Source organism: Oryctolagus cuniculus, chromosome 16 (assembly GCF_964237555.1).
Source record: "Oryctolagus cuniculus chromosome 16, mOryCun1.1, whole genome shotgun sequence".
NCBI classification, from domain to species: Eukaryota; Metazoa; Chordata; class Mammalia; order Lagomorpha; family Leporidae; genus Oryctolagus; species Oryctolagus cuniculus.
The window spans coordinates 67,260,255-67,277,766 of NC_091447.1; the positions used below are offsets into that span (position 1 = coordinate 67,260,255).

General features: G+C 57.1%; 1 protein-coding gene across 1 annotated transcript in view; it reads left to right on the plus strand.

Annotated features, from left to right (window-relative positions):
* The window catches only part of COL5A3 (collagen type V alpha 3 chain), a 38,192-nt gene that overhangs the window by 2,088 nt on the left and 18,592 nt on the right, over positions 1 to 17,512 (plus strand). The window contains exons 2-29 of the mRNA XM_002722844.5: positions 1,711 to 1,872; positions 1,952 to 2,141; positions 2,221 to 2,377; positions 4,562 to 4,666; positions 4,991 to 5,143; positions 6,679 to 6,798; positions 6,895 to 7,050; positions 8,850 to 8,897; positions 8,968 to 9,009; positions 9,297 to 9,359; positions 9,698 to 9,772; positions 9,872 to 9,955; positions 10,071 to 10,127; positions 10,216 to 10,269; positions 10,425 to 10,478; positions 11,034 to 11,087; positions 11,187 to 11,240; positions 11,421 to 11,474; positions 12,457 to 12,501; positions 12,636 to 12,689; positions 12,865 to 12,909; positions 13,071 to 13,124; positions 13,262 to 13,306; positions 14,787 to 14,840; positions 14,911 to 14,955; positions 15,079 to 15,132; positions 17,235 to 17,279; positions 17,408 to 17,461. Of these exons, the coding sequence (XP_002722890.3) occupies positions 1,711 to 1,872; positions 1,952 to 2,141; positions 2,221 to 2,377; positions 4,562 to 4,666; positions 4,991 to 5,143; positions 6,679 to 6,798; positions 6,895 to 7,050; positions 8,850 to 8,897; positions 8,968 to 9,009; positions 9,297 to 9,359; positions 9,698 to 9,772; positions 9,872 to 9,955; positions 10,071 to 10,127; positions 10,216 to 10,269; positions 10,425 to 10,478; positions 11,034 to 11,087; positions 11,187 to 11,240; positions 11,421 to 11,474; positions 12,457 to 12,501; positions 12,636 to 12,689; positions 12,865 to 12,909; positions 13,071 to 13,124; positions 13,262 to 13,306; positions 14,787 to 14,840; positions 14,911 to 14,955; positions 15,079 to 15,132; positions 17,235 to 17,279; positions 17,408 to 17,461 (2,177 nt within the window). The remainder of the gene's footprint in view (positions 1 to 1,710; positions 1,873 to 1,951; positions 2,142 to 2,220; positions 2,378 to 4,561; positions 4,667 to 4,990; positions 5,144 to 6,678; positions 6,799 to 6,894; positions 7,051 to 8,849; positions 8,898 to 8,967; positions 9,010 to 9,296; positions 9,360 to 9,697; positions 9,773 to 9,871; positions 9,956 to 10,070; positions 10,128 to 10,215; positions 10,270 to 10,424; positions 10,479 to 11,033; positions 11,088 to 11,186; positions 11,241 to 11,420; positions 11,475 to 12,456; positions 12,502 to 12,635; positions 12,690 to 12,864; positions 12,910 to 13,070; positions 13,125 to 13,261; positions 13,307 to 14,786; positions 14,841 to 14,910; positions 14,956 to 15,078; positions 15,133 to 17,234; positions 17,280 to 17,407; positions 17,462 to 17,512) is intronic.

Here is a 17,512-nt window from a genome sequence, read left to right on the forward strand (position 1 = left end):
ACAGAGAGGCACAAGATGGAAGCAGGAGTCTTTGGTATTAGATGCAGGGAAGGACTTTTAAAGAGTGGTTGGGAGGAGCGGGGGCTGCTGGGTCGAGGCTGGGGTCTGGGTCTGGGTGGTGGTGCCTCCCTGTGGGGGTGAGAACTGGACCTCAGTCCTTCTCTGAGCCCCAGCCCTGGAGAGGGGGCAGCTGGGGTGATTGTTCTACAGGGAAGTGACCTTTGTGGTCAGTGGGGCCTGGGAGCTCAGATCTCTACCCCAGGGGGCTGTAACCCAAATACCTCTTAATGACAGCTCAGCCCCAGAATACGCAATTACAGACGGGGGCTGGGGGCAGTGGGGGTGGGGGCAAGTGTTGAGAGGTGGGAGGGAGAGACACAGATGAGAGAGAGAAAGAGAGAGAGAGAGAGAGAGAGAGATGTGCAAAGAGGCAGAGATGGGAGAACAAATCAAATACAGAGAGGGAGAGAGAGATTGATTCAGAGTTGGACACAGGGAGATGTGCAAAGAGGCACAGAAAGTGGGACAGGGAGAGGGTGGGAGGGGAGAGAGAGCAGAAGGAATTCTGGGCAAGAGGGGACACAGAGGCTGGAGCAGGGCCCTGTGCAGTTTGGAAAGTGAGGGCTCTGACCCAGGAGGAGCTGGGATGGGGTCCCTCATCCAAGCCCCCACCCCCACCCCAGCTCCCAGTGGTGAGTTTAGCACACCCACCCCCAGGGTGAGGTCATCGGCAGCATCTGGCTCCTGCCAAGGGGCAGGGTCAGGGGGTTAGTGGGCCAGTCTGGCCAGGGTCGGGGGATGGGCTCCGTCAGGGGATGGACGCTGAGAAGTCCCTCCACCGCTGGCCCTCACTTGAAGCATGTGGTTCCACTTAACACTGGCCTGGCTGCTTGGGGTGGGGCTGGTGGATGGCCTGGATTCAGATCTGTTGGGGCCGGACCAGTCCCTTCCCGTACTGGGATGAGAGAGAGGGAGAGGGTCCGAGGGAGGGGGTTATCAGAAAGAGGTGGTCAGAATGAGTGGTAAAGCGGGGAGGTCACCGGTCAGAAGGAGGAGACTGGGAGAGGCAGATGGAGGAGGTCAGAAGGGAAGTCAGAGGGAGGAGGCTGGGGGTCAGGCGGAGGAGATCAGAATGGGGGAAGCCAGAAAGAGCAGTTAATGAGGATGGTCAGAGAAAGAGTAATCAGGTCGAAGTCACCAGCGACAGAGAGCAAGGTAGAAGTCAGAAAGAAGAGGTGAGGGGTGGTGCTAGTCAGAGGGAGGAGGCAAGGGGTGATGGTGGTCAGAGAGAGGAGGTGGGGGAAGGACACCCCCCCCCCCGGAGCCCCTCCTCGCCACGCCACGCGGGTTTCCCCTGGCAAGGGGGCGGGGTGCGGGAAGCAGCCCCAGGGAGCTGGTGCGGGGGAGGTGGGGAGAGGGGGACAGTTTGATTCTGGGGCTCAGGCCAGGAGGCTTTGATTCATCCTAGAACTGGGTCAGCTTTTTTCTCACCAAAAACCAAGGGGGAAAAAAAACCAGAGAAGTCAACAGGCTGATGTGGCCCAGCCGGAACATCTGTGGGATGGCGCGGGGGGGAGGGGGGAGATGCTGATCCCAGGCCGGTTCCTTTGTCATAAACACAGTGGCTGAGCCCCCCACAAACCCCAAACAGCGGCCGCACGTCCCAGGCCTGTTCTCACGGCCCCTCTGTGCCCCGGCTTCTCTCCGCAGCTGACCCTGTGGATGTGCTGGAGGCCCTGGGGGTGCGCGGAGGTCAGGCTGGGATCCCCGAGGGGCCTGGCTTTTGCCCCCAGAGGGCACCCGACGGCGACCGGGCCTTTAGAGTGGACAGGGCCAGCGTGCTGGGTGCCCCCACGTTGCAGCTCTTCCCAGGTGAGTTGGGGCAAGAGGGGCTGCGGGCTACCCCAGAGGAAGCGCGGGTCCTGAGTGGCCGTCCCCTCTGCCCATCCAGACGGGCACTTTCCTGAGAACTTCTCCATGCTGATGACCCTGCGGGCCCAGCCGGCCAACCAGTCTGTGCTTCTGTCCATTTACGACGAGAAGGGGGCCCGGCAGCTGGGCCTGGCGCTGGGGCCGGCTCTGGGCCTCCTAGGTGGTTCCTTCAGTTCCCTCCCTCAGCAGGTGCAGCTCACCGATGGCAGGTGAGCCTGGAGCCCCATGGGCGGGGGTGGGGTGAGCCGGTGAGAAGCACCCATGCTAACATTGACCCCTTCCTTGCAGGTGGCACCGCGTGGCAGTCAGTGTAGATGGCGGGACGGTAACCCTGGTGGCTGACTGCAAACCTTGGCCCCCCGTGTTGGGTCAGGGGCCTCGATTCATCAGCACGGCTGGACTCACTGTGCTGGGGACCCAGGACCCCGGGGAGGATGCTTTTGAGGTAGGGGCTCAGTGACGGGGGAAGCAGAGGCAGGGGCGGGGTGGGAAGTTTTGTCTGCTCTAGGTTGGACCTTCAGAGGGGATTAGATGAGGAGGATGATCCAAGCTTCTGATGGGGCAGCTGGGGGAAGGAAACACCGTGTGTCCTTGTGGCCTGGGCTTATGACACAGCAGAGCCTTTAGACCGTACAGGGTGCTGAGGGGAGGATGTGGCTGTGATAGTGTGCAGGGCTGTTGAGACATCGGGGGCTGGCGAGGCATGATGTCATCCGACTAATGTGTTTGTGGTGTGATGGCCGACACTGGTGACTGCTGGGTCACCTCCCAGAGGCCAGAGACCCTCATCTGTCCAGTGTCCCTCCTGGTCCCCACTACTACCAGGAGGGGCACCTGGCACAAAAGGGGGGGTGCTTCAACAAGTTTGTGGAAAATAGAAGGGGGAGATAAGTTAATCTTGATGCCAAAAGATAAATGTTTCCTAATTTAAGTTTGTTTGAGGGGCTGAGGAATGAGGAGAGAGAGGAAGAGAGACCAAGAGGCAGAGTTCTCTCATTTGCTGTTTTACTTCCCAAATGCCCACGATGGCTGGGGCTGGGTCAGGCCAAAGCTGAGAGCTGGGAACCCCATCCAGGCCTCCCACGTGGGTGACAGGGACACAACCACTTGAGCCATTACCTGCTGCCTCCCAGGGTGTGCTTTAGCAGAAAACTGGAGTCAGAAGCAAGAACCTAGACTCAAACCCAGGCACTCTGATACAGGATGTGGGTATGTTAAAAAAAAATGCCCCAAATTGTAATCTATTTTATTTGAAAGGCAAAGAGGAGAGAGAGTGAGTGAGTGAGCAAGAAAGAGAGGAGAGAGAGAGAGAGGCTGACTCAGACAAAAAGAGAGAGATTGCCCATCTGTTAGTTCACTTCTCAAATATTTACAACAGCCAAAGCTGCGCCAGACTGAAGCCAGGAGCTTGGAATTCCATCCTGGTCTCCCATGTGGATGGCAGGGGCCCAAGCACTTGAGATATCCCTGTTGCCTGCCAGGGTGTGAATTAGCAGGAAGCTGGAATTGGAAGCAGAGCCAGGGCTCAAACCCAGGCATTCTGAATAAGCAATGCTGGTGTCCCAAGTGATATCTTCAGCGCTGTGCCAAACGCCCAGCCCGATTTGAACATCTTATTAGTTGGGCCAAACATCCACCCCAAGGCTCACTAGTGATAGTGAGGATAAAATGTGCTACTGTGAGAATCACTGGGCAAGTGTGGCTGGAGTGACACAGGCGGAGAAGCCACGGGCACCGTGGGAGGCAAAACCCCCTTTTCCACAGACTTCTTGGTGTCCGTTCACGGCGACTGCTCACTGCACACCTGTCAGTGTGGAAACAGGTGCACCTGGAGTAGGGCAGTTTTGCGGGGTGTGGTTTGTGTCACGATGGTAGCATCTGCCCCGATCTTCGTGGCAGGGAGTAGAGACGTCATTGGGGCTGTGATGGGGTCACCTTCTCCCTATAGGAGGCGATTTCAGAAAGCTTATAGAAAGTAGAATGAAATGGTAAGTTTATCTTGGTGTCAGACAATCGAAATTCATGCATAGGATGGGTCTTCAAGGCCGGCGCCGTGGCTCACTTGGCTAATCCTTCACTTGCGGTGCCGGCACCCCAGGTTCTAGTCCCGGTTGGGGCACCGGGTATTAGTCCCGGTTGCTCCTCTTCCAGTTCAGCTCTCTGCTGTGGCCAGGGAGTGCAGTGGAAGATGGCCCAAGTGCTTGGGCCCTGCACCCCATGGGAGACCAGGAGGAAGCACCTGGCTCCTGGCTTCGGATTGGCGCAGCGCCAGCCATAGCGGCCATTTGGGGAGTGAACCAATGGAAGGAAGACCTTTCTCTCTGTCTCCTCTCTCTCACTGTCTAACCCTGCCTGGCCAAAAAAAAAAAAAAAAAAAAAAAAAAAAGGGTCTTCAAAAAGTTCATGAGCAACACATATGATGAAAAAACTATGCATGGATTTCAAAATGTTCGGCACCAAATAAGCTTACCTTTTACGTCCCTTTTTCCACCAAATCTCTGTGGTTCTGTCATATACTCAGGGGCCTCTGGGTGGGGTGCCAAGGAGGGAGGAGGGGGGCAGGGCTATGCTGGGAAATGCAGGCCAGAAGCAGCCCCCAGCCTCTTCCCCCACTCCCTCCCTCTCCCAGGGAGACATCCAGGAGCTTCTCATAAGTCCAGATCCCCAGGCTGCCTTCCGGGCCTGTGAGCAGTACCTCCCCGGCTGTGACAACCTGGATCCCACAACCACAGGGGTGAGTGAGCGTCTGGCTGCATTCCTCCCGACCTGAGGTCACAGGCTGAGTCACCCCTGGCTCCAGGTCCCGGGAGGGAGTGGATTCTGACTCTTATACATGGGACTGTGCAACCTCCGACCCCAGATTCAAGGCAGAGTGACCCCTCACTTCAAATACATCCCAGGCGGGAGTGGCCTTGACATCCAGGTCAGGTGGTTGTGGTTGTCCTTGATCCCCAAAGACACCCCCTGCTGGACCACATGTCACTGTGGCTGCTGCTGGCCCGGGCAGTGGGGCTGCACTGGGCAGATGCTCTTGGCCTGAGCGGGACCCTCTTCCCAGGCCCCCCAGGGTGAGCCGGAAACTCCTCCTCCTCGACGCAAGGGGAAGGGGAAAGGCAGGAAGAAGGGGCGAGGTCGCAAGGGAAAGGGCAGAAAGAAGAAGAATCAGGAGACCTTGACCATGAGTCCACCTCCTGGCTCCCTGGAGAACCAGGTAAGGCACCTGCACCTCTCTCTTCCGGCCTCCGGTTCCCACTGATCTTGGCCCCTCGTCCATGGTCTTTGCTCTGGTTGCCAATCCTTGAACTCTGGCTTATCTCAGCTGATGGACGACCATGGTGGTGGTAGCGGGTGGTCCTGTCTTATGAGATCTTCCATCTCTGTGCCCCCAACCCCCAGTCTTAGAGAGAATGCAAGGAGGTACCCAGTTGAGTACCTTCTTAGTAGGGCATTCTTGGTAAGGGCTACTATTTAAGGGGACATCCCTGGCTGGAGTGAATGGTGGGAATCATTGGTTAGTATGGGGAGCACTGGTTGGGGCCATTGGTCAGGGTTTTTCATTGGGGGAGTCACAAATTGAGGGCCCTATTTGACCTTGCTGGTATGCATTGCTGATTGGAGATCACTGAGGGAGTTATTAACTGGGGTCAATATTGGGGGAATTGCTTGTTGGGGTTCACTGTTGGAGGTCATTGATGGAGCCCCTTGGTGGTGCCCCTCATTTAGGGTTAATGGTTGAGGGCCATTAGGTGGGGAGTTGTTTGGAGAATCATCAATTGCAAGGACTATTGGGATTATAACTTGGAGTCAGTACAGGGTGATTTTTGGGTGGTCACGGATGGGTTCATTAGTTTGAGTCCCTGATGGGTTATCAGTTAGAAAGCCACTGGTTCGCGGATTACTGTTTGTGGGGTCTTTGGTTGGTGAGCATTTGTTGGGCTCAGTTTTGGGGATTTTTTGCAGGAGGATCATTGGTTGGGGAGTAACTGAGTAGTGTTTATTGGTTGGGCTTATTCATTGAAGGATCACTAGTTAGTGCTTTTGGTAAGAGGGTTGTCACGGGTTGGGGTCATTGGCTAGAAGTTAATTGGTTGGGGCCGTTGGTAGGAGTCACTGGTTGTAGGAATAACAGATTCACTGGTGGGAGTCATTTGTTGGTGGGTCGCTGGGTGAGGGTCCTTGGTATGGGTCTTGGGGTCCTTGATTGGAGAGATCACTGGCCGCAACGTATACCTTGTGGGTCTAGAACGCGGACACCAGGAATAGTGTGTTCTTCCGCAGCTGCTCTCTCGGTCCCTGACCCTCACCTGGGCCCCCACCCTCTTCCTCCGCCTTGACCCAGTTCCTCTGCAGCTGTCCAGCCCAGAAGGAACTGCCCCTCCCTCTCTGACTGTGGCCTGGCTGGCTGACCACTGAACTCTGTTTTGGCACAGGACATGTGGGTCAGGCTCTGGGAGTCTGACCTTGACTTTGACCCCTGGGCTCTGGGGCCAGCCTTGCTAGCTGCCTTCCAGGCCTTCTGGGCTGGCCCAGCTCTGCGCCTCCTCCATATACAATAGCGCCCCCTGCTGGCGTCCATGGTCCAAGACCACTCCTAGGTCTCCATGGGCCTCAGATGTCTTTGGGAATCCTTCTCTGTCCCTCTCCCCAGAGTGGGGGTGAGAGGGCAAGGCCTGTGTCCTCCTCTGCCTCCTGTTTGTCTTAATCGGCCCGGTCCCAGATCTGATACCCCCTCCATCCTGGCTCCAGACGTCCACGGCAGTTCCTAAGACAGAGACACCAGCTCCGAATCTGCTTCCAACGCCCACACCTTTGGCCACCGCTGCCACCACCATTGTGACTGTCAGTCACAACGTCACCATCGTAGAGGTCAGCAGGAAGTGGATGGAGCTGCAGGAGGGAGGCCCAGGGGTGAGGGGCTGCAGGCAATGTGGAGGAAACGTCCGTGTGCCCCAATGCCTACAGGAGACCCTGGACCCTGACAGTGGAAATGAGCTGGGGACCCCAGAGACTGAGGCAGACGAAGATGAAGATGACAAAGAGGAAGGAGGTGGCCCCACCATGGGCCCTGACTTCAAGGCAGCAGAGCAGCCATCTCTGACCGAGTTCCAGATCTTCCCTGTAAGTCTTGGGGGGCTGCCCTAGGTGCAGAAGAAGGGACTCCTACCTGGAGCCACATGGGACCCCCATTCTCTTTCTTGACTTCTATTGGCCTTGAACGCTCTTGCATCACCCAGTACAGTTGAAAAATGCAATCGTGACAATGTGACAGGCTCTGTGGATAGGGTGATGTGTTTGGCTTTTAGTCTAAGCGGGAAGAAGCCACGCGAAAGGGATCTGAGTTGGCGCTTTCAAAACTCCCTCTGCCTGCTCAGTGGTATATGGACAGTAGGGGGAGCCAGAGAGACAGCAGGGAATCCCACAGTCCAGATTGGAGAGGGGCCAGGGAATCCATATTTGGGAGTCTTAGAGCTGGAGCTGGGGAAGACAGATGCCTTGGTGGCACCACTGAGTAAGATGGGGGGGGGGCGCCCTAGAGAACCAGGTGTGAGTCCACGCTCTCATTGTGGGAGGGTTAAATTAGCAACACCTGTTGGGCGTCCACATTGGAGATACCAAGCCAGTCCGCTTAGAAGATTCTGGAGTTCATTGGAGGTAATAAAAGCTGGAAATAAAGACTTGAGACGTATCAGTGGAGAGATGGTGTCTCTGGCCAAGGCATTGCATAGAATTCCCTAGGGGAGGAACGCGGTCAGAGACGGGGTCTGGGGTTCAAGCCTTGGTGTTGGACAGGGTGAGCGGTTGTAACTCACTGATTCTGATCGCCTGTTCTATACGAAGCATTGTCTGAACTCATTCCTCTTCATGTGAAAACCCTTTGTGAAGGGCTTTCAAAAAGTTCGTGGAAAATGTACGTTATGAAAACACTACGCATGGACTTCAAGAATGTTTGCCCCAAAATACACCCAGCTTTTAGTTTCATTTCCACAAACTTTCCAAAGTCCCTATTTAAAAAAAAAAATTTAGTTATTTATCTATTTGAAAGGCAGAGTGACAGAGGGAGGGAGAGAGAGACAGAGAGGTTTTCCATCCATGGGTTCACTCCCCCAAGTGGCTGCCATGGCTGAGGCTATGGTGTGGCTCCTCCAAAGCCAGGAGGAGCCCAGAATTCCACCCAGGTCTCCCACGTGGGGGAAAGGGGCCCAAGCTCTTGGACTGCTTTCCCCAGCACGTTAGCAGGGAGCTGAATTGGAAGTGGAGCAGCTGGACTCAAACTGGCCCTCGGCTAGAGGATGCCGGTGTTGCAGGCCATGGTTTAACCGACTGCCCCAGACACTGGCCCCTGAAGTCCCCTCTTACAGTTGTCATTTGCCCACCCGCTTCATAGCTGACCCTATAACTGGCCTTAAGAATTAAGCCAGTTGGGGTGGGCGTTGAGGCCGGTTAAGCAGCTGCTGGGGTTGGTCCTGGTTTAAGCGGATGCTGCTTCACTTCTAAAGCAGCTTCCAATCCTGCTGATGCTTATCCTGGGAACAAGCAAGGGATGACTCAAACACTTGGGCATCTGCCACTCACGTGGGAGACCAGAATAGAGCTCTGGGCTCCTGGCTTTGGCTTGGCCCAGCCCAAGCTTTTGTGGGGGAGTGAACCAGCAGATGGAAGACCTCCCTCTCTCTCTCTCTCTCTCTCTCTGCCTTTCAATAAATAAAAGAACCAGTTAAAAAGGAGTCCAGTGTGTTGCTCAACACCGAGCAGTAAGAGGCACATCGCATCCAGGGGGGAGGGGCTGTCTGGGGTTTCTGGCCTCGTCCTGCGGGGCATTGCTGGGCTGATGCGGGGGACTTGCTCAAGGGCAGCAGAGGACCCTGTGTGCGTGAGTGGGGGTGGTGGGCTCACATCTCTCTTCTCTCCCACCCCAGGGCACTGGAGAGAAAGGAGCCAAAGGAGAACCCGCGGTGATCGAGCAGGTGAGGGGGGCGCTGCCAGGGGCTTGTGGGGTCTGGCTGGGGCACGGCTCACCCTCTCTTCTCCCTGCAGGGACAGCAGTTCGAGGGACCCCCCGGCGCCGCAGGACCCCAGGTGAGCACTGGCTGAGTTCCCCTCTTCCCACCTTGCCCTTGGTCAGGGTTAAGCCCCTGGGGTCCTGGAGGTCACTGGACATCTGAGGCTCAAGGGATAACTCAGCAGGGGGTGGGGTAGAAGGTCAGGGGTTGATGTGGGTCAAGACCGCATTGTGGGGGGGTTGGGGGCTGGGGGGCGGAGCAGGAATGCTCAGAGGCAGGGAAGGGCGGTCTGTCTGGGGTCAGAAGTCCACGTGGCTCAGACTCTCCCACTTCCTGTAACTTCCGTCGCTCTGTCCATAACAGGGGGTGGTTGGCCCCAGAGGCCCTCCTGGACCCCCTGGATTCCCGGGGGACCGTGGCTTACCGGTAAGAGACGCCCCCTGGATCCTTCTGGAGGGAGCAGGGTTTGTTTTGGGGGCGCGGAGGTCTCATTGTGGGGGCAGCACTGCCTCCTGGTGTCTGGGAACAGCCCGTTGGCTCCTCTTCCTCTTCCGTCTTGGGCACGCTTGTTCCCTGTCTGGTCCTCTTCCTGGCTCTTTCTCGAACCCCGGTCTTCCCATGTTGTGGTGTCTGCCTCTGAGACCTCTGAGACCGCCATGAACCTCCCTCTTCCCATCTCCTTGTCTTTCCCTGCCTCTCTCCTTGCCTCCATCTTTCTCTGTTTCTTCCCGCCTCCATGCATCTGTGTTGCCCCCCCCCCCCAGGGCCCTGCTGGCCTCCCAGGGATCCCTGGCATGGATGGGATCCGGGGTCCCCCAGGCACCGTGATCATGATGCCGGTAAGGAGGGGGAGGGTGGCGCAGCGTGAGGGGCGGCTGGCGGCTGACCCAGGAGGGGGTTTCCCCTTGGAGCGTCCCTCACCACAAGTTGTTCCCTAGTTCCAGTTTGCGGGCAGCTCCCTCAAAGGCCCTCCAGTCTCCTTCCAGCAGGCCCAGGCCCAGGCAGTGCTGCAGCAGGCTCAGGTGAGGGGGCTGGGGAGGTGGCAGAGGAGCAAACCAAGACAGAGACGGGGCTGGGGCACATTCGGTTGGGGGATCTTGTAGGAGACTCAAGCTCTGTTCCCCTCTGTTTTTCCAGCTGTCCATGAAAGGTCCACCCGGCCCTGTGGGGCTCACCGGGCGTCCAGGCCCCGTGGTGAGTGAGGAGCCTGCCCAGAGGAGGGGGTACACCGTGGAGAAGGGGCACTTCCCTCCAACTGCACCCTCTTCTCTCCTCCTCCAAGGGTCTCCCTGGATATCCGGGTATGAAAGGAGAGATGGGAGAAATGGGGCCACAGGTGAGCCTGGGGCCATGAGCGGGGGTGGGGGGACAGGACTGGGTGGGAGGGGTCTTCTCTCTGGGCCATGGGAAAACGTGCTGGCTGGGAACACCCCTGCCCTTCCTCAGGGGTGATCCTGTCTTCTTCCCTTCCTCTTTTTCTCACTCTTCTAGGGTCCTCGAGGCCTGCAGGGCCCCCCTGGGCCCCCTGGCAGAGAGGGCAAGATGGTGAGTGTCTCCTGGTCACCCTGCACGCATCCCTCGGTACCTGGGCTCGGCGTCAGGGGGATCAGAACACTGAGAGCAGGCAGCGGCGGGCAGTTCCCGTGTGTGACGGCGAATCGGGCCAGGGGGTAGCATCGGGGAGGTCTTGCCAGTGGGAGTGAGGCTTGTGAACAGGTGAGGAAGAGCCTATGTGCCCGAGACAAGTTCGGCTCATCGGAGGGAATGCTGGACAGGACAGCCCCAGACGGCGGTCAATGGCAGGAGGACCACGCTATGGCGGCCGCAGGGCAGCGAGCGGAGGCTGGAGCTAGGGACTCTGGGAGTCGGTGACGGGGCTGACTTGAACTAGACAAAGAGCATTGAGGATAAAGAGGAAGGGGCGGGTCTGAGGTGTACTTGGGAGGTTAAGATGGGACACGGAAGACTCTACCTAAGGAAGGTGCTCTCGAGTGGCGGTAGAGGTCCTGATGATGTGACGGTGACGAAGCTGACGTGCTAAGCTGAGAGACAGGCACAGGGCAGGTCTGTCCCTGACCCCTGGGCTTGCTTTCTCCCTAGGGCCGCTCTGGAGCAGATGGAGCTCGGGGCCTCCCAGGGGACACAGGCCCTAAGGTAGGTGATGTGGCCAGGACTGGGACCCGGGTTGGTGGGGTTGGGGGGTGGCTCACCAGGGTCAAGGGTTCGGGGCTGAGCTGGTGTCTCTCTGGATAGGGTGACCGGGGCTTTGATGGCCTTCCGGGGCTGCCTGGTGAGAAGGGCCAAAGGGTGAGTGTGTTGACCTGCTTTCAGACCCAAGGCCCCTTCCCAAGATGCACGCTTCCACCTCAGGGTGAGCCCTGAGCCCCGTGTCTGAGCCCTCACCCCTCACCCCATCTCCTTTTCTGGGGGGGGCTGGTCTTCACCAGTGCCACTCTGCTCTGAACTGCCCTCTGTCCCCTACTCCAGGGCGACTTTGGCCATGTGGGACAACCTGGCCCCCCGGGAGAGGATGGTGAGAAGGTGAGTTTGGAAGGAAGTTAGGGGTGATATGGAGACCGTGAGTGAGGCTTGGAGAGCGCTCAGGGGCTGGGTGCAGGGCGAGGGTTTGCACTGGATGGCCAGGGCACCCAGGTGCAGAGGGCGGGCTCAGGCAGACAGCTCAAGGGGTGTGTGGGGGGGTGTTCTCTTCACAGTGAAACCATCAGAGGGGGCGCCCATGTCCCTCATCAGAGAGCCTGGGTTTGAATCCTGGCTCCAGCTCCCTGCACTCTGCAACCCGGGAGGCAGCAGCTGATGGCTCAAATGCTTGGTCCCTGATGCACACATGGGGGACCTTCGTTGAGTTCCAGGCTCCTGGCTGTGGCCTGGCCCAGCGCTGGCCATTGTGGGCATTTGGGGAGTGAACTGGCCGAGGAGAGCCCTCTGTCTTCCAAATAAAGGATTAAACAGATTTTTTTAAAAAAGATTTATTTATTTATTTAAAAGAGTTACACAGAGAGAGGAGAGGCAGAGAGAGAGAGAGAGAGGTCTTCCATCCGCTGATCCAGTCCCCAGTTGGCTGCAAAGGCTGCAACTGTGCCGATCTGAAGCCAGGAGCCAGGAGCTTCTTCCAGGTCTCCCATGCGAGTGTAGGGGCCCAAGCACTGGGGCCATCTTCTACTGCTTTCCCAGGCTATAGCAGAGAGCTGGATCGGAAGTGGAGCAACCAGGTCTCGAACCAGTGCCCATATGGGATGCCGGCACTGCAGGCAGCAGCTTTACCCGCTATGCCACAACGCCGGCCTCAGGGTTAAAAAATTTTAAAAAAGAGAGAGGACCAGGGGATACTTTGACGTTAGGAGGTAAGATTCGGGGCTGCAGATTTAGGATAGGAGTCAAGAGTGTGAACGGAACCCCTCGGGCTCGATTCCCAGAATCCTGGGGACCTCTGCTGCCCAGATGAGGGGAGTGAGTTCTCCAAGCCTTGTGTGTCCCCTCCCCAAGTAACGATGCCTTCCCGTAGGGAGCGGAGGGTCCTCCAGGGCCTACTGGCCAGGCTGGCGAGCCGGTGAGTATCCGGGTTGCTCAGGCCCGGCCTTGGTGCAGGGGAAGAACCTGGGCTGCAGTTCTCAGAGGCCCCGCAGCTCCTGGGCCTTGCCGAGGTGAGGCTGGGCGGCTGCACCTGCTGTTTCCCTTTCACAGGGGCCGCGAGGACTGATCGGCCCCAGAGGCTCCCCTGGCCCCCCCGGACGCCCGGTGAGAACACCCTGGGCTCTCTGCACCCCTGCCCATCTTTTCCTTGCCTGGGTCCCCGCTGCACGTCCATCTCTCTTGCTTGATTTCTCCGCCTGCTCGCTTCCCCAGCCGTGCCCCCTGGTGTCTCATACTCAGGCCCCTGTCCTGCTCTCACGCCCACCTGCTCTCCCCCCAGGGTGCCACAGGAAGCGACGGGGCTCCAGGTGCCAAAGGCAATGTGGTACGTGGCCCGCCCTCTGACCCCTGGCCCTTGGGACACGCTGACCCCTGCGGCCCTTCGTGCCCTTGTCCACTCCCACGTGCACCTGTGTCAGCTCCACTGACCGCCCCCGCCCCCACCCGATGCCATGAGCCCTTCTCTCTCTCTCTCTCTCTCTGCAGGGTCCTCCGGGAGAGCCAGGCCCTCCAGGACAGCAGGGAAACCCAGGGTCACAGGTTTGAACTCTCGTTCCCAAGGGCGGGGGTGGACGCTGTGGTCAGCGGAGGCTTTAGGTCCTTCCTGGCCTCTGCAGTCCTGGCGCCCACTGTTTCACTCTCATACCTCCCCCACCCTCTTTTCTTTATGTCCCCAGGGGATCCCCGGCCCCCAGGGACTCATCGGGACTCCTGGGGAGAAGGTGAGTGACAGCTCTGGCCGCCCTCACCTTCCTAGGTCTTCCTTCAGCCCTGTGGCCAGGAAGCGCCCTCCGCCCTGGGCCCCTTTAGTGATCTGTGGCTGGTGATAAACGGTCACATCACAGTCCCTGCTGCAAGAGGCAGACCCTCACCGAGGGCCACTCGTGACGGGGCTATCATCAGCGAGCAGAGAACCCCAGAGAAGCGCTGTCCGTGGTATCCCCAAGAGCCTGGGGGGCCTCCTTTCTCTGCGCCCAGTGGCCTGGGCTCTGTTCCTCTGCACGTCTGTCCCCGTCTCTCCTAGCAATCAGGCCCCTTCCTGCACAAACTTCAGCGTCCCCCCCCACCCCCCCGTTTCCACTTCTCTGTGATCCTGGGCTTTCTGTCACCATTTCTGGTCCCAACTCCCTATGATCTTACACTTTTTTTTTTTAAATGTATTTATTTGAGAGGCAGAGTTACAGACAGAGAGGGAGAGATGGGGAGAGAGGTCTTTATCCACTGGTTCACTCCCCAAATGTCCACAATGGCCAGAGCTGGACCAATCTGAAGCTAGGAGCTTCCTCCAGGTCTCCTATGTGGATGCAAGGACGCAAGGACTTGGGCCATCCTCCACTGCCTTCCCAGGCCATAGCAGAGAGCTGGATGGGAAGAGGAGCAGCCAGGACTTGAACCAGTGTCCAGCAGGCAGAGGCTTAGCCACAGCACCAGTTCCTGACCTTAGACTTTTAAAAATATACAGTTTCCTTTCTTTTTTCTTTCTGGGTCATTTTTTATGGGGATACAGTGTCATAATTCAATATATGAATACAATGTGTAATGATCAAATCGGAATAATCGGTATTTCATCTCCTTAAACAGTGATCATTTCTTCATGTTGGGAGACTTTGAACTCTTCTAGTTTTTCATAAAATACATAATAAATCATTAAAAACTAAAATAATATATTTGAGAGAGAGAGAGAGAGAGAGAGAGAGAGAGAGAGAGAAAGCGAGCAAGCACTGATTCACTCCCCACATGCCCACAGTAGGGTCAGACCAGGCTGAAGCCAGGAGTCAGGAGCTCCGTCCAGGCCTCCCATGTGGGTGGCAGGAACCCGAGGACTGGGCCGTCTTCTGCTGCCTGCCAGGGTGCGCAGGAGCAGGAAGCTGGAATCAGGAGTGAAGTGGGGACCCGAACCCAGGCCCTCAGATGAGAGAAGCAGGTGTCCTGGGTGCTAAGCAGGTGTCCTGACCACTGTGCCAAGTGCCCAGCCCATCTCACAACTGTTTTGCGTCCCTTCTCAGCCCTCCCAGAGGCAGAGGAGTTCTGAGACTCAGAGAAGGCAAGGGAGCTGCCCAGGGTCACACAGCAAGTCTGAGCCGAGCTGGGATAGATTTCCTGGGCAGTGCCATGGCTCCTTCTCTCTGAGCAGAGCTATTCCTGGGGGGAGCTCCAGGGTCCTGAGACCCCCGTCTCCCCCTATCTTTCATCTCCTTTCAGGGCCCTCCTGGAAATGCAGGCATTCAGGGCCCCCCAGGAGCTGACGGTCCTCCGGTGAGCACCTGGAGCCGGGGGGTGGGGCACAGGTGGCTAAGATTGATCACTTACAAGGCTTCTTTCCCAGGGTCACCCGGGCCAGGAGGGCCCCACGGGAGAGAAGGGGTCCCAGGTGAGTGACTAAGAGGGAGGCTGGGCCAGTGATGAGGGCAGAGCCTGGACTCTGAGTGTGGCGAGGACCCTGGGGGTGGGGAGGGGGAAGGCGGGGCTGGCACTGACCCTCTGTTCCTCTCAGGGCCCAGCGGGGTCGGCAGGTCCTCCCGGCTACCCGGGCCCTCGAGGCGTGAAGGTAGGTGACACTCAGGCAAGGTGATTCCTTGGCATTGGCTTTGAGGGTGCAGCTTTCTTACTGCACACAAGGGCAGGTGGAATCTTCATTATATCGTTGTGTGGAGCCCTTGCCCGTCTTCCTGCTGAACCAGGGTTGTTTTCTTTCCTGCTTGTTGCACTCTGTATTTAGGGGAGCGTTGACCGTGAGTAAATTAAACCCAGGTTAGCTCAAGAATTACGAGAGGAACAGGAAAAGAAAAGGCATTTCTGGATGTGTGGGGAGAGGAATCAGCCGGCCAGGCAAGCTGTAGGGGAGCGAGGATTGGGTCTTGGCGATGATTTGGCCCTTCCTCCAGCCCAGCGCCAGCCTTCTGATACCAAACTCCACTCAAGTTCCTCACCCAAGATACTGTAGGGTTTACACAGAAGCTGCACACGTCCCCCCGTATATTTTGGTATTATTATTATTATTTTTTTTAGGATTGAAATCTGAATTAAAAAAAAAGTATTTGAGGGAGAAAGAGAGACACAGAGCTTCCATCTGCTGGTTCACTCCCCAGATGCCTGCAAAGGCTAGGGTGGGGCCAGGGTGAAGCCAGGAGCCTGGAGCTCCATCCAGGGCTCCCACATGCATACGGGGCCTCAAGCACTTGGGCCATCCTCTGCTGCTTTCCCAGGTGCATTAGCAGGGAGCTGGATCGGAAGTCGGGCAGCTAGGGCTTGAACCAGTCCTCCGATAATGGGGTGTCGCAGGCAGTGGCTTAACCCACGGCACCGCAATGCCAAACCCAGACGAGATTTTTTGGAATGTTTCCAACCTGTGGTTGGTGCACTTTGTGGCCACAGAGCCTGCAGATACCAAGAGCTTACTGGACGAGAGTGCTTCAAAAAGTTCCTAGAAGTTTGAATTAAAAGATAAGCTCATTTTGATGCAAACAATCGAAATCCATGCAGTTTTTTCATAATATGCATTTTCCATACATTGAAAAATGCTTTATTTAATGAGATAGTGAGAAAAAGAGCTCCCATCCATAGATTCACCCCCAAAATGCCCACAAGGGCTGGGGCCTGGGCCAGGCTGAAGCTGGGAGCCTGGAGTTCAGTCCAGGAACTCAACTACTTGAGCCATCACCTGCTGCTTCTAGGGTGTGTGTCCCAGGAAGCCAGAATCTGGAGTGGAGCAAGGACTTGAACCCAGGTCCTCCAGGGTGGGGTGTGACCATCCCAAGTGGTGTCTTCTGTGCTGCCCCCATGCGTCTATTTGATTAGTAGCTATTGTCCATCTCTTACTGTGCCTAATTCAGAAGCTCATCTTTGGCATAGGCATTTGTGGGCAGGAAAAAGCCACCATACAGGTATTCCAGCACTAGGCAAGTGTCAGGTAGACATTGGGAGTCTTGTTCCCCGCATCCCTCAGGACAGGGTGGAATGGTTGTCGTCAGCACCTGTGTTGTTGGCAACCTAATAACATTGTAGTTGGAGCCTATGAACAACTGTGGATATGGACTCCCAGGCTGTAGCTGAGTCCACTTCCATCCGCCCCAAGGGCAGAGAACAATTGTAGCCAAGTTCAGAGACATCATCGTGGTCAAGTGAATGACCCCTAGCAGGAGCCGGCTGCGACAGTGGCCGAACACATTGCTACATTGTATCCAAGTGCACTTCCTTTGTGGCCGCTGAGCTCAGCTGGGTTGTGGCCAAGAGCAGTTTCCCGAGTTTGGTGTGAGTGGCATCCAAGCCCGCCCTGAGCAGGCTCCTTGTCACCAAGCACAGAGTTGCCTTGTTGCCAGGCTCAATGGGGACACATTTCTCTGCCTTCAGAAGGAGGTCTGTTCATCCTCTCTCTCTTGCCAGGAGGAACTGTGCACACAGTGTCCCCGGGAGATGGGAATGAATTACTTGGAAATTTGGCCTTCCCTTTACAACTCCCATTCTGAAGACCCTGGGAGGCTGCCAATCCGGGAGGGGGTGGGGGGAGGCGGGGAGGGGCGAGTGCATCCCACGCTGGCAGATTCCTGGGGAAGACCACTTCCTCTGAGGCTGCCCCCAGCCCGCTCTGCTCCAGCATCCTTTTGGGACTGTTCTGGCTGGTTTATTCATTATTTATTTTTTATTCTTTAGGGTACTTCTGGCAATCGGGGTGTCCAGGGAGAGAAAGGCGAGAAGGTGAGAAGGGAAGAGATTCCTTGGAGGGGCAGGGAGAGCCCCCCTCATGTGGCCCTTCCCTTCCCCGAGACCTTGACTTTGACCTTGATTTTGACCTGTCTCTGCTCCCCCCAACCCCCATCTTCCAGGGAGAGGACGGCTTCCCTGGCTTCAAGGGTGACGGGGGCCTCAAAGGCGATCGGGTAGGACAAGCTCTGGATGAGGGGTCGTGAGGTCTGGGGGGCTTGGGGACA